This window comes from Malus domestica, chromosome 12, assembly GCF_042453785.1.
Source record: "Malus domestica chromosome 12, GDT2T_hap1".
Classification (NCBI taxonomy): domain Eukaryota; kingdom Viridiplantae; phylum Streptophyta; class Magnoliopsida; order Rosales; family Rosaceae; genus Malus; species Malus domestica.
Window position 1 is genome coordinate 2,824,213 of NC_091672.1, and position 13,732 is coordinate 2,837,944.

At 35.3% G+C, this 13,732-nt stretch overlaps 2 protein-coding genes across 6 annotated transcripts; both read right to left on the bottom strand.

Annotated features, from left to right (window-relative positions):
* Positions 1 to 553: 553 nt before the first annotated feature.
* LOC139190230 (uncharacterized) lies at positions 554 to 5,686 on the bottom strand. 5 transcript variants are annotated; one of them, XM_070810174.1, is made up of 7 exons: positions 5,435 to 5,686; positions 5,059 to 5,121; positions 4,783 to 4,814; positions 4,630 to 4,691; positions 2,019 to 2,050; positions 1,866 to 1,927; positions 554 to 836 (listed from the first exon to the last, which is right to left on the bottom strand). In XM_070810174.1, the coding sequence occupies exons 2-7, from the start codon at positions 5,110 to 5,112 to the stop codon at positions 731 to 733; spliced, it is 348 nt and encodes a 115-aa protein (XP_070666275.1). In that variant the 5' UTR covers positions 5,113 to 5,121; positions 5,435 to 5,686; the 3' UTR covers positions 554 to 730. The 5 variants fall into 5 exon arrangements, 4 of the variants coding, with proteins under 4 accessions (XP_070666275.1, XP_070666279.1, XP_070666278.1 ...); XR_011574317.1 differs by lacking the exon at positions 5,435 to 5,686 and having other exon boundaries at positions 760 to 836; positions 1,866 to 1,933; positions 4,630 to 4,697; positions 5,059 to 5,410; XM_070810178.1 differs by lacking the exons at positions 1,866 to 1,927; positions 5,435 to 5,686 and having other exon boundaries at positions 4,630 to 4,697; positions 5,059 to 5,410.
* A 1,185-nt stretch (positions 5,687 to 6,871) lies between these two features.
* On the bottom strand, positions 6,872 to 10,911 carry LOC103449461 (heat shock cognate 70 kDa protein-like). The gene is made up of 3 exons (XM_029090345.2): positions 10,790 to 10,911; positions 9,281 to 9,505; positions 6,872 to 8,509 (listed from the first exon to the last, which is right to left on the bottom strand). Exons 2-3 carry the CDS (start codon positions 9,489 to 9,491, stop codon positions 7,176 to 7,178), a joined length of 1,545 nt encoding a protein of 514 aa, XP_028946178.1. The 5' UTR covers positions 9,492 to 9,505; positions 10,790 to 10,911; the 3' UTR covers positions 6,872 to 7,175.
* Between the last annotated feature and the right edge of the window lie 2,821 nt (positions 10,912 to 13,732).

Here is a 13,732-nt window from a genome sequence, read left to right on the forward strand (position 1 = left end):
TTGGTCATTTCGTGAAAAATCTCTATTAAATAAGGACTAATATGACAAAATATCTTCTATTTTCTTCAAATATTTTGGCCCATTGTTTATTAAATTAAGGATATTTTTATAATTTCGATCCTTATTTAACATGGATTTTTTATGGAATGACCAATATGATTGACGGTGGACAAACTCAGGAATCACTTCGATCTATTTCAAATCTCTGGAACCAAAATGATGAGTTATACCAATTTCAGAGCCATTTTGGCTAAAAAGCCAAATTGCAAGCTTTCTTTAGAGAAGGATCGATGCCATTGCCATTGGGTAGTGCAATCCAGACACTCATTTATACTTCTCACACACTTCTCTTAATTTTTTGCCGTCGGATTGAATGAATTGAAGAAGATCAATGACTAAAAATTTAAAAAGGGCATAGGAAGTAAAAATGGATGTGTGAATAGTCCTATACTAGTAAATTTTGCCCGCACGTTGTTGCGGGAGCGAAAATATAACTCTAGATTATGTTTTTAACATATAAATATGCAAAGAATTATAAATACTAAACATAAAATGAAACAAATATTTTTACAAAGCTGTGTAAGTTGATATAATTTACAGAAAATACATTATCAAATGCCTTATCATCAGTACACAAAAATGGTTAATCTAGTATTCCCCCTTGACAGTGATCCTAAAGAGCCCATTGTTTATATACATAAAAAGAACGGAGAATTCATGTTAGGATCAACTATTTACACACACAAAAAAATGTGAAATCAATACTTCTTTTTTTTGGATAACACATGCCAACATCCTTTAACACATGAGCAAAAAAATTTTGGTTGAACCAGTAACTGCAGAAAAAACAATATTGATCATTAGAAAAAATAAAAAAAAAGAAGCTAAAAATGAAAGAAAAAGAGGAGAAAAGGAAATAAGACAGCAAATGTGCAGAAAAGAAAAGAGAAATAAAAGAGAAGAGCTTACAAACATACGTTGCTTTATCACATTTTTTAATATTTTTTTAGTCCTGCCACCCATTTTTTTATTTATTATTTAATCTTTTTCTGAATTAAAAGAATCTTGCCATGTTAAGTTTAGCTTGTATTTTTTAATTTTTTCTTTTGCCTTACGAAAAACTTGTCGTGTCACGACGGGTTTAACTCACATTTTTCAAGATTTTTATTGCCTTACCATCAGATGCTTTATCACATTATTTAATATTTTTTGTCCTGCCATCAATTTTTCCTGCCATAAGTTGTTTTATCATATTTTTTTTAATATTCATTTGTCTTGCCACCAATTTTTTTTATCATTATTTTATCTTTTTCTGGACTAAAAGAAAGACTTATCGTGCCACACCGGGCTTAACTCACATTTTTTTAGATTTTTTTGCCTTAGAATCAGTTGCTTTATCACATTTTTTTAGATTTATTTGTAAGAATTCTCATAAAAAGATTTAAAAAAAAACTAAGTATATTTTTTGCTCTATTATGGTCATCAGTTTAGGTAGCAATCATTTATCCTAATTCATTTTCAAATTAGGATTCGAATTCAAAATACAAAACACGAAAATCCAAATTAAACAGAAAATTCTAAATTCACAACGCAAAAACCTAAATGCATCTAACATTTATTAACACAAAAGAAGCAAAAGCTAGTCATGATAACAATTTGATCAGTTAAGAAAATCTCTTTCTTTTATCATTTTACAACACTCTTGTTTTCAAAAATATTTAAACAAAGCGATCTCTATCTTTTAAATTTCAGTCTCTAAGCAAACCTCTACCCTATTGCACTGTCAGCAACCAATTTTTTGCCTTGGTACCTAAATCCATACATATACTCTCTTTAAAATTATACTCTCTTTAAAAATTCTATACCTTGATGATAAAGAGCTTGCAAAGCCGCAATGAAAAACTGGAAATTCGACCAACAACTTTTGCTACAACTAAAAATCAAAGCAGATCAGAAAAGTACACCCAAAGCTTGAAAAAAAATTAAATCACACACAATCAGAAAAATGGAAAACTCACCAGTAAACGTTTGATCGTATCCTTAACTTTTTCTGAAATAAAAAATCAAAACACATCAGAGAACCACACATAAACCACGAAAAAAAAAATTGAAATTATATAGCTGATGCACAAATGGTTTGCAAACGCACATACAAAATTTCCTAAAAACAAAGACAAACGTTTCCTGAAATGAAAAGAAAAGCAAATCATAGAGACAAACCGAAGACCACCCCAAAAAAATTTAAATTTTGTTCGACAAAAAGCCCAAAAGAAAAAGTAGATTTTATATACACATCTTGAACACAAAAAGCTTACGAAGTCGCACATGAAAGCCCCAAAATTGGGACATGAGGGTTTCCTGAAACCAAATAAGCGCACATATCAAACCCCCAAAATGAAAAAAAAGAAAATTTAAAGAAAAAATCCATCTGCAAATCGAAAACCACCGAAAAAAATTAAATCAGACACATTGGAAAAAACGCAAAACTCAATGGAACAACACTGGCGTGGAAGAGAAAAAAAGCAAAAGGTGAGAATGGAGAGAGAGAAGCGAACGGAAAGAAAAAGCTAAGAAGAGGTTGGAAACGGAACAATAGAAGAGTAGAAATGGGTATAGGAAACGGAACAATGGAACAAAAAGCAGGCTGTGTATAGAGCGAGAAAAGCAAACCTCACGATGACCAACACGTGGTAAGAGAGGCCCCGGTTCCCCCAACTTTTCCAGCCTCCTTCTGTTAAATTCACTGTATATTACATTTTTTAATATTTTTTTGGTCTTGCCACCGGCTATACATGGGGTTCAAAAATTAAGAAGGTATAAATTTTTATTGTTTCTTGTGCCACAAACCATGTGGCACGGTCTTAATCACATTTTTTAAATATTTTTTTGCTCTTCCCATAAGCTGTACATGAGTTTTAAAAATTAGGAAGGTATACATTTTTATTGTTTGTTGTGCCACAAACCATGTGGCCCGATTTTAATCACATTTTTTTAATATTTTTTTCTGCCCACCAGCTAGGTTTAAAGAATTAAAAAAAGACTAAAAGAAAGACACCACAGATGGAGGAACAGGTGATAAGAAAGGGCAAATTCGGGATTTTACTGTACAAAAAAGACAAAAAGTAACTGCTGAAGACTAACTTGAGGGGCATTTTAGTCCGCACACTGCCTTAGAATAGTAACCATCGGTTTGGGTTTTAGTATATATAAACAAGTAAATTTTGCCCGCACGTTGTTGCGGGAGCGAAAATATAACTATAGATTATGTTTTTAACATATAAATATGCAAAGAGTTATAAATACTAAACATGAAATGAAACAAATATTTTTCCGAAGCTGTGTAAGTTGATATAATTTACAGAAAATACATTATCAAATGCCTTATCATCAGTACACAAAAATGGTTAATCTAGTATTCCCCCTTGACAGTGATCCTAAAGAGCCCATTGTTTATATACATAAAAAAGAATGGAGAATTCATGTTAGGATCAACTATTTACACACACAAAAAAATGTGAAATCAATACTTCTTTTTTTTGGATAACACATGCCAACATCCTCTAACACATGAGCAAAAGTTTTTTGGTTGAAGCAGTAACTGCAGAAAAAACAATATTGATCATCAGAAAAAAAAAAAAAAAAAGAGAAGCTAAAAATGAAAGGAAAAGAGGAGAAAAGGAAATAAGACAGCAAACGTGCAGAAAAGAAAAGAGAAACAAAAGAAAAGAGCTTACAAACATACGTTGCTTTATCACATTTTTTAATATTTTTTTTGTCCTGCCACCCATTTTTTTATTATTATTTTATCTTTTTCTGAACTAAAAGAATCTTGCCACATTAAGTTTAGCTTGTATTTTTTAATTTTTTCTTTTGCCTTACGAAAGACTTGTCTTGTCACGCCGGGTTTAACTCACATTTTTCAAGATTTTTATTGCCTTACCATCAGTTGCTTTATCACATTTTTTAACATTTTTTTGTCCTGCCATCAATTTTTCCTGCCATAAGTTGTTTTATCATATTTTTTTAATATTCATTTGTCCTGCCACCAATTTTTTTATCATTATTTTATCTTTTTCTGGACTAAAAGAAAGACTTATCGTGCCACACCGGGTTTAAATCTCATTTTTTTAGATTTTTTTGCCTTAGAATCAGTTGCTTTATCACATTTTTTTAGATTTTTTTGTAAGAATTCTCATAAAAAGATTAAAAAAAAAAGACTCAGTATATTTTTTGCTCTATCATGGTCATCAGTTTAGGTAGCAATCATTTATCCTAATTCATTTTCAAATTAGGATTCGAATTCAAAATACAAAACACGAAAATCCAAATTAAACAGAAAATTCAAATTCAGAACGCAAAAACCTAAATGCATCTAACATTTATTAACACAAAAGAAGCAAAAGCTAGTCATGATAACAATTTGACCAGTTAAGAAAATCTCTTTCTTTTATCATTTTACAACACTCTTGTTTTCAAAAATATTTAAACAAAGCGATCTCTATCTTTTAAATTTCAGTCTCTAAGCAAACCTCTACCCTATCGCACTGTTAGCAACCAATTTTTTGCCTTGGTACCTAAATCCATACATATACTCTCTTTAAAATTATACTCTCTTTAAAAATTCTATACCTTGATGATAAAGAGCTTGCAAAGCCGTAATGAAAAACTGGAAATTCGACCAACAACTTTTGCTGCAACTAAAAATCAAAGCAGATCAGAAAAGTACACCCAAAGCTTGAAAAAAAATTAAATCACACACAATCAGAAAAATGGAAAACTCACCAGTAAACGTTTGATCGTATCCTTAACTTTTTCTGAAATAAAAAATCAAACCACATCAGAGAACCACACATAAACCATGAAAAAAAAATTGAAATTATATAGCTGATGCACAAATGGTTTGCAAACGCATATACAAAATTTCCAAAAAACAAAGACAAACGTTTCCTGAAATGAAAAGAAAAGCAAATCATAGAGCCAAATCGAAGACCACCCAAAAAAAATTTAAATTTTGTTCGACAAAAAGCCCAAAAGAAAGAGTAGATTTTATATACACACCTTGAACACAAAGAGCTTGCGAAATCGCACATGAAAGCCCCAAAATTGGGACATGAGCGTTTCCTGAAACCAAATAAGCGCACATATCAAACCCCCAAAATGAAAAAAAATAAAATTTAAAGAAAAAAATCCATCTGCAAATCGAAAACCACCGAAAAAAATTAAATCAGATACACTGGAAAAAACGCAAAACTCAATGGAACAACACTGGCGTGGAAGAGAAAAAAAGCAGAAGGTGAGAATGGAGAGAGAGAAGCGAACGGAAAGAAAAAGCTACGAAGAGGTTGGAAACGGAACAATAGAAGAGCAGAAATGAGTATGGGAAACGGAACAACGAAACAAAAAGCAGGCTGTGTATAGAGCGAGAAAAGCAAACCTCACGATGACCAACACGTGGTAAGAGAGGCCCCGGTTCCCCCAACTTTTCCAGCCTCCTTCTGTTAAATTCACTGTGTATCACATTTTTTAATGTTTTTTTGATCTTCCCGCCGGCTATACATGGGATTCAAAAATTAAGAAGGTATAAATTTTTATTGTTTCTTGTGCCACAAACCATGTGGCCCGGTCTTAATCATATTTTTTTGCTCTTCCCATCAGCTGTACATGGGTTTAAAAAATTAGGAAGGTATACATTTTTATTGTTTGTTGTGCCACAAACCACATGGCCCGATTTTAATCACATTTGTTTAATATTTTTTGTCTGCCCACCAGTTAGGTTTAAAGAATTAAAAAAGGACTAAAAGAAAGACTCCACAGATGGAGGAACGGATGAATATAAAGGGCAAATTCGGGATTTTACTGTACAACAAAGATAAAAAGTAACTGCTGAAGACTAACTTGAGGGGCATTTTAGTCTGCACACTGCCCTAGAACAGTAACCATCGGTTTGGGTTTTAGTATATATAAATTTCTCATTAGATCGGGTACACAAGTTACGAGCTTGAACGAGGACCTAGTCTCGTCAATGTAACCTCTTCAGAGATGAAAGACTATTTTGAATACTTTGTGCATAACATCTGATCCACCAAGTACCAAAAGACAGACTGGTAGATCTTCCTTAAACGGTTCCGAAGCGGAAGAAAATGATATTACTGTCTCTATCACTCTCTCTATCACTCTCTCTTGCACACACTCATGAAGCACATTTTACGATTTTCGAAATTTCTTGCATCAATCAGGAGAACGGTTGAATAAACTGTTTCTAACTTCACCTCATTGTATCTGATAAATTTTTTTTTTAAAAAAATAAAGAATTCAATTGATTTCATTGTTTCCTTTCTAGGCCTCCGCAATTGATATGGGATACTGGAAATCCCAGAAACTTGCTTTTTTTCATCAACTCAAGGAGGCAACTGCAGAGCTTTCCAAGCTTTCCAAGGGGGAAAATGAAATAGAGTTGGCGAAGTATATACTCGAGCACGCTCAGAATTTGAAGAAAATGGATACTTCATTCACCACAGCAATCCAATGTGGGAAAGACCATTAGCAGAAGCAAGGTAATCTCCAGTACTGCCACGGTTGTCTTTCACGAAAAGCAAAAGGGACGGAAAGAAACCATGTGGAGATATCCATCCTTCATCTTCTCAAAAAACAAAAGGGACGGATTTCTTCATCAAGTGCTTAAAATGCTATAATATTCGTACTCTTCCAATCAACTAAAGATGAGCAAGAGTACGAATATTATAACATTTTAAGCACTTGATAGAGAAGATTTAGCAATCGGAATACGATAACGTGTGCATCTATGTCAGGCATTTTTGTATATGTCTAGCGTATTGTGGTCTAGTGAATTAATAGAACTCCAAAAACATGATTTCTTGCATAATTAATTATACTAATCCAGCAGGCAAGTCTGCTACCAAAACAAGGATAAAAACCAAGAGTCTAGCAAAGAAAACCAACATGTCAAAACAATGCACCAACAAGAAGCAAAATGGGTGACCATCGACCACAACACACCAGCAGATTCTTAACAAACATGGAATGACTAAACCAAATGACGAAAAACTACAAGTAAACCACTAGCAAATTGATTTCACAACCGAAGTATGTATTTTCAACTTCGGTATGCTACAATCATATGTCATTACTTACTTCATCCTGTAAATTCCCAAAGTTCATCTTTTGATTGTAATCTCCTTCTTCTGGCCGGTGGACATGACCTCAGCAGAAACATTCAGGATTCCATTTGCATCAATAGAAAAGCAAACATTTACTTTAGCAACACCCTTAGGAGCTGGAGGAATGCCACCGATGGAAAATCCACCCAAATAATTATTATCTTTGGTTAGCTCATTCTCACCCTCGTAAACTCCACAGTAAACACAACTTTGGTTGTCGTGACCAGTTACAAAAGTATGGTTCTTCTTGGTGGGAATTTTGGTGTTTCTTGGGATCATTACATACATGAGCTCATTGAGCTGTCCTTCACGATATTCTGTCCCAAGTGACATAGGAATAACATCCAAGAGAGTGAAGTCTTGAAGCTTCAAACTTTGATTACCATTCAAGACAGCAGCTTGAACAGCAGCACCATATGCCACAGCCTCATCCGGATTAATGCCGTTGGACAGCTCCTTGCCGATGAACACGTTGTGTAATAGCTCCTGCACCTTGGGAATTCTAGAGGAGCCACCAACAAGAACAACATCATCGACATCGCTTGTGTCCATTTTGGCATCCTCCAAACATTTCTCCACAGGCTCCATGCACTTGTTGAAGAAATCCATATTTAATTGTTCAAATTTTGCACGGGTAAAAGTTGTATAAAAATCCACACCCTGATACAAACAGTCAATTTCAATATCTGTCGCAGACGTAAACGAAAGTCTCCTCTTCGCCTTCTCACATTCATTTTTTAACCTCCTAAGAGCTCTAGGGTTTCCACTGACGTCCAAACCATGCTTCTTCTTAAACTTCTCAACACAGTGATTCACCATATTGTTATCAAAATCTTCACCACCAAGGTGAGTATTTCCAGCCGTCGCCTTTACTTCAAAGTCACCAGAACTTATGGTAAGCAGTGACACATCTAAAGTACCACCACCCAAGTCAAATATCATAACATTTCTCTTGCTATACCAACCAGCCTTATTGTCAATTCCATAAGCAATGGCCGCTGCAGTTGGTTCGTTGATGATACGCATCACCTCTAAGCCAGCAGTGACACCAGCACATTTTGTAGCCTGACGTTGTGAGTCGGTAAAGTAAGCAGGGACAGTAATAACTGCTTTCTTCACACTTGAGCCGAGGTAGGCCTCAGCAATCTCCCGCATCTTTGTGAGAACCATAGATGAGATTTCTTCAGCAGCAAACTGTTTATCTTGACCCTTGTGGGTAACCACAACCATGGGCTTGTGATCAGGACCTTCAGTGACCTTGAATGGCCAGAGCTTCAAATCATTTTGAACAGAAGCGTCAGCAAATCTCCTTCCAATTAATCGCTTTGCATCTGTAAAATGAATGCCAAGCTTAGAAACTCAATCAAATAAAGTGGAAAGATTGCAAACAATGGAGTAATATAAACAAAAATTTCAGTTAGCTAATCTCTATTTATTTGTAAATGTCAAGTAATAACATGAAAAATGTTTCACTTTTTCCAAGTTTCTCATTCAGCCTGACTGGATTGTAACTAAAAAGATGCTGTTATCAAAGTTATATAATGTCATTCAGTACCTAAATCATTTAATTATGTCTTAGATAACTAACCTCATTAAAATGCAAAAACTAGTTAATTTGGGTACTGTAAGTCTGTAACTACCCAAGAAATACCCATAGGATATATTGGGGTGAGGGACTTCCAAAGCCCACAATATTGATGTCAAATTAGTAATGGATCGATCACTAAACATTAGGAAGGATTAGAAATGCATCGCGTAAGCATTACAGAGGTTTGCAAGAGGGATTTATAAACACCTTGCAAGCAAGGGTTGACAAATCTCTCTCACATTGCTTTCTAATGCCCATATGGTGCTTTTTTAATCCCTCTTGTCTATCAGTTTGAGATCCATTCCTTGCTAACTTATCCTCAGACCCTCGAGACTTGAAAATTCCCTCACCCAACCATAGCATTAAGCACCCATTAGCAGGATCACAAAGCTCAGGTTAAGAAAAGTCAATACTTAGCTAATGAAAAAAATGATGATTAAAAAAAAAAAAAAACACAAAATAGTTTGTAAGAGTGCAAACACTTGGAATGTAGATGTGAGAAGATTAGCCTTACCAAAGATTGAATTTGAGGGGTTTCTAATGACCTGGTTATATGCTGCATCACCGATTAACCTTTCAGTATCAGTGAAAGCAACATAAGACGGAGTTGTTCTGTTGCCCTGACCATTCACTATGATTTCAATATGATCATATCGCCACACTGCTACACATGAATACGTTGTCCCCAGATCGATTCCAATTGCGTGGCCTTCTTTTCCACTCATTCTCAACTCAGGAACTGGGAGAACACAAAACAAAGAGACAAATTATTGCAAAGCTTGTTGAATGAAGAATGGCTGGGTAAGTACAATCCCCGGCTATGTCTTCAAGTTGTGAAGTAAGGTTTCACAAATAAAAGCGGCAATGAAATTGTAAACAAATAAAATAAATAGCTTATCATCAAATGACAATAGCATGAAAAGAGGGAGTAAATGGAAGAAAGAACAACTCTTGGTGGGAATGAAGCTTCCTGTCCTGTGTTTGGAAATGCTGGGAAATAGGGCCATGAAATACCGTTTTCTTCCATTCCCATGTTTGGTTTACATTGTCATGTGAACCAAAATATGTAAGTTTTCCAGAAATACTCTTCCATTAAATGCATTATATTGGTAATTTTGGTATCACATGGGAATGTGGGAGTAGTGAAGGTAAGAGACACATTGGTAAAAAGATAAACTTTGCAAGGGCTTGACTACTCTCAATATTGCCAATAGGTTTTGTGGTAGAACATCAACTTTTTTCATACTATCAGAGCAGGTTGGCCCATGTGTGAAGTCTAACGGCCACACCTTACCCAATTCATGTTGCCCATGTATTTGGCTTGAAAATTTTGCCGCACATAATGGGGCGTATGAGGAGTGAAGGTAAAAGAGTCACATATCGGTGAAAAGAGAAACTTTCAAGGGCTTATAAAAAGTTAGACCACTCATGTTGTGCCAATTGATTTTATGGTAGAACCAACTTTCTTCATAATGATATCTCGCATTGATTCATATGACTCTAATCTACAAACCAAACGTCGGTTTGAGATACACGACCGGTCCAATCTATGAGCAGTAAAGACTAAAGAGAGGGTGCACGCCCCATGGCTTTAAATAAAGGAATGTGATATTCACACACCTCTTTTTACTTTTCTCACACTTTTTTTAATTTTTAGCCGTCGAATCGGATGAATTGAAGAAGAGTAAATGATATAAATTAACAAGGGGTATGAGAGAAGTATAAAGGGGTGTGTGGATAGCACACCCCTAAATAAAACACTAGGTTCATGGGATTTGTTTGATTTTTAAAGGTATTTATCAATTTATACAGCCTTTAAACAAATAGGTATACAAATAAGCAGCGGTTAACTAAGCAGCGGTTAACTGAAGCAACGAATTTAAACGATGAAATCAAAATAAGCAGGAGTTCCTGCTAATTATTCATCAGCCAAGCAAGTTCTCAAAAGAATTAACGAGAGAGGGATTCAAAAGGCCTTACCTTTAGTCGTCTTAAAACAAGAAGAACAAAAAAAAGTTCTTACCTTTAATTTCAATAGATTGCTGTAACAAGCAAAGATCATGAATCCGGGAACCACCGGGACCAAAACGTGGGAACTGGAATTATTTTCTCCCGCTTTAAAGTTTGGCGCCCTGAAGAGTAAACGAAACGAATATCCCCCAGCCACTCTACTAATAATGATTTATATATATATATATAGAACATGTTGCAGTCATATTATAATATGAATGTGATTGTGTAAATTCTAGTATATCTTGGAATATCTATTATATTCCTATTAGGAGTTGATTACCAATTAAATGTTGTTATCCTAAAGGGAAAATAATTAACCTTCCTACTACTATAAATAAAGGCACAATGAGGTGGAATAGAACATACCCACAATTACACATCTATCTTCTTCTTCTCCATTGCCTCACCTCTCTCTCTATGGCCTCCATATTTGTTCAGTAAATTATGCTTACAACACGTTATCAGCACGCTCTTAACGCTACGCTAAAGAGAGTTTATTCTTCAATCAGGGGAGTATTACATTTTAATTATTCTTTTTAAGATTAATTTACTATTTTATTGAATTGATATACATACTATTGATTCAATTTAATTTTTCTTTGTTGAACGTGATACCATGCATTGAAGATGCAATTCCGGCTTTCCAAGAATGATCTTCTACAAATTCAAAGACATTTGTTATTTTCTGTCAATCAGGTACGCTTAAAATAAAGTAAGATATTTGAAATGACCGTGAAGTACGAAAACATTCCCCATGATGCATGAATCCCCCTATGTTTATATTTTTCTTCCGATATATATATATATATATATATATATATATTGTATATGTTTCATATATTTGTCAATATATATATTTGTTCATACAATACACAATTATGCTATGCGGAATATGTGAGTCAAAGAATAGAAATAAATTAGAAGCAATTTAGGGTTTGTCAAACCCTAACTATGTCGAAAAAGAAAAAAAAAATTTGAAAAAAAAATTAAGCCGCGCCGACCTAACGCCAAATAGAGCTTGCAGCTCGGGCTTGGGCACTAGAATTGTAAGGGCTGCCTACATGCATGGACCAGGCCCTTGGCTTGGGTTTAAACTAGTTGGTCCTGCAGCATACAAGCCATGCTGGGCCCCTTCCTCATTCCAGCCCATGCCTTCAGCTCGCCAGCCAGGAAGCTATGCTGAGCTTGCATTGCGTTAACCCAGAAGCCAGCGAAAGTTGGGCCTTCTTTCGCCCGACTACCCAAAAACCAGCAAGCCCAACGATGCTGGGCATTGCTTTCCTAGCCCGTTGACTTGCAGTCAACGTTGGGCTGTTGTGCAGCCGTATAAGGGAGCCCAAATGCCTGCATCTTATTGCAGGGTCGTGACCCATTGCAGCCAACAATTACATGCTGGGCTGCGTACCTTTTTCGACCCAATGCTATATTTTGGCATCCCTCGCTTCTTAACCATACCCAAATATTTTTCGATGTTTTTGGTTAAAGCCACACTAGGCTATATTTTCTTAATTATTTGGCTCGAAGCCATCTAAAGTGAATATGACTCGAATGTCATTATTTTGCTTCTACAATCGACCCCGAATGGTTCCGATCTATTGAATTAATTAAAAGTGACATGCAGTCCATTAATTTGATAATGAATCCAAAATTATTGACCTGAATATCACTTTTGGACATTAACGATTTATTTTTATACTTTGAACCGTTGACTCACTTTCGTAGTCCCGCAGCACTCACACTTGAGTTCTTTAAGCAACTAAAATCCACTACACTTAGTTGTATATTGCATTCTGTGTTCTTGCAGGAACCTCCCTTTTATGAACTCAACGTTCATAAACTAAGTTGAACCTGTAGTTTCAAATTTAGTGCCTTTGAAACCTTAAGTTTTCATAAAACAATACACCCATGATAGCCAGACGTTTTTCATGAAAATCATGTCTTATAACTCGAATGTTCTAACTTTGATGCTTATGGATGATTCATTCCCATAGCACCAATCATAACCTTGTTCCCTCCAAATTCAGTGGATTGACAAACCGTCACAAGTTCGATTTTCCTGATTTAGATGTTTCTAAGAGAAACCACTTTATGTGGGGTACAAGACGTGAATCTCCACTTGAGTATCAAGAAGCTGAGAAACCATTGAAGCCAACAATGACATGGAAGAGCTGAATAAGTCTCTGCCATGATCTTCATTCGAAGACTTATGCTTAAAGCATTACAAATGGAAATACCTCCCGACCGAGGATTCCATGGTTATTTGGCTCGCTCCTACGGACTGTCTAATCATGAAAAACTTTACCTGAAGCAAACCATGATTACGTCCATGAATGAGTACAATTTTGAAGTTTATAAATTCGATCGAATTTTTGACTAGAGAAAACTTTTCTCGTCCTTCTATGTTTCTAACTCGCCCCTGAAGCAATAGTGTGGAAAGCGAAAGTTACCAAATTCTCGGATCTGATACTACCACAAATGTGAGAGAAAGGTATGGACCCAGTTTGGCTGGAGTCTATCGAATAGTGATACATTTTCAGTAGGGATACATCGAATGACATATTCTCTCACAATCCAATTTTGAGTTTGTTTTTACAACATATGGTAGAATTAGGGCCTGCCAAGGTGTGGCATCATGCCCGAAGCATGATCTTTGGTACCTAAGACCTAAAACTTCAAGAATAAAGGAAAATATTCCCGAACCTTAACCCTGCAGAATTTATTTCCGTCTCGATGGACTTGACCATTGGTTATGCACATGTTCGTGCCCCTACCAATGTTGTTAATGAGTACCATTCTAGTAGTTAATATGTAAGACTAATTTTGCTCCACCGAACACCGTTGGAAGAACAGAATTTTGACATGGATAGCCTTGTTGGCCGAATCCCCTTAGTAAACCATTTACTTTGTGAACATTTTTCTATGTTCTTGGATTCAAATTTGGTGTATGTTTTAC

Bases quoted from the DNA above. Each gene is read 5' to 3' on its own strand.
- LOC139190230 (XM_070810174.1), bottom strand. From the start codon at position 5,112: ATGTCCCAATTTTGGGGCTTTCATGTGCGATTTCGCAAGCTCTTTGTG. The intron at 1,928-2,018 runs GTGAGTTTTCCA...TTTTAGTTGTAG, and splicing joins ATACGATCAAACGTTTACTG to CAAAAGTTGTTGGTCGAATT. The intron at 837-1,865 runs GTATAGAATTTT...TTTTTTCTGCAG, and splicing joins GCAAGCTCTTTATCATCAAG to TTACTGGTTCAACCAAAATT.
- LOC103449461 (XM_029090345.2), bottom strand. From the start codon at position 9,491: ATGAGTGGAAAAGAAGGCCACGCAATTGGAATCGATCTGGGGACAACG. The intron at 8,510-9,280 runs GTAAGGCTAATC...TTCATTTTACAG, and splicing joins CCCCTCAAATTCAATCTTTG to ATGCAAAGCGATTAATTGGA.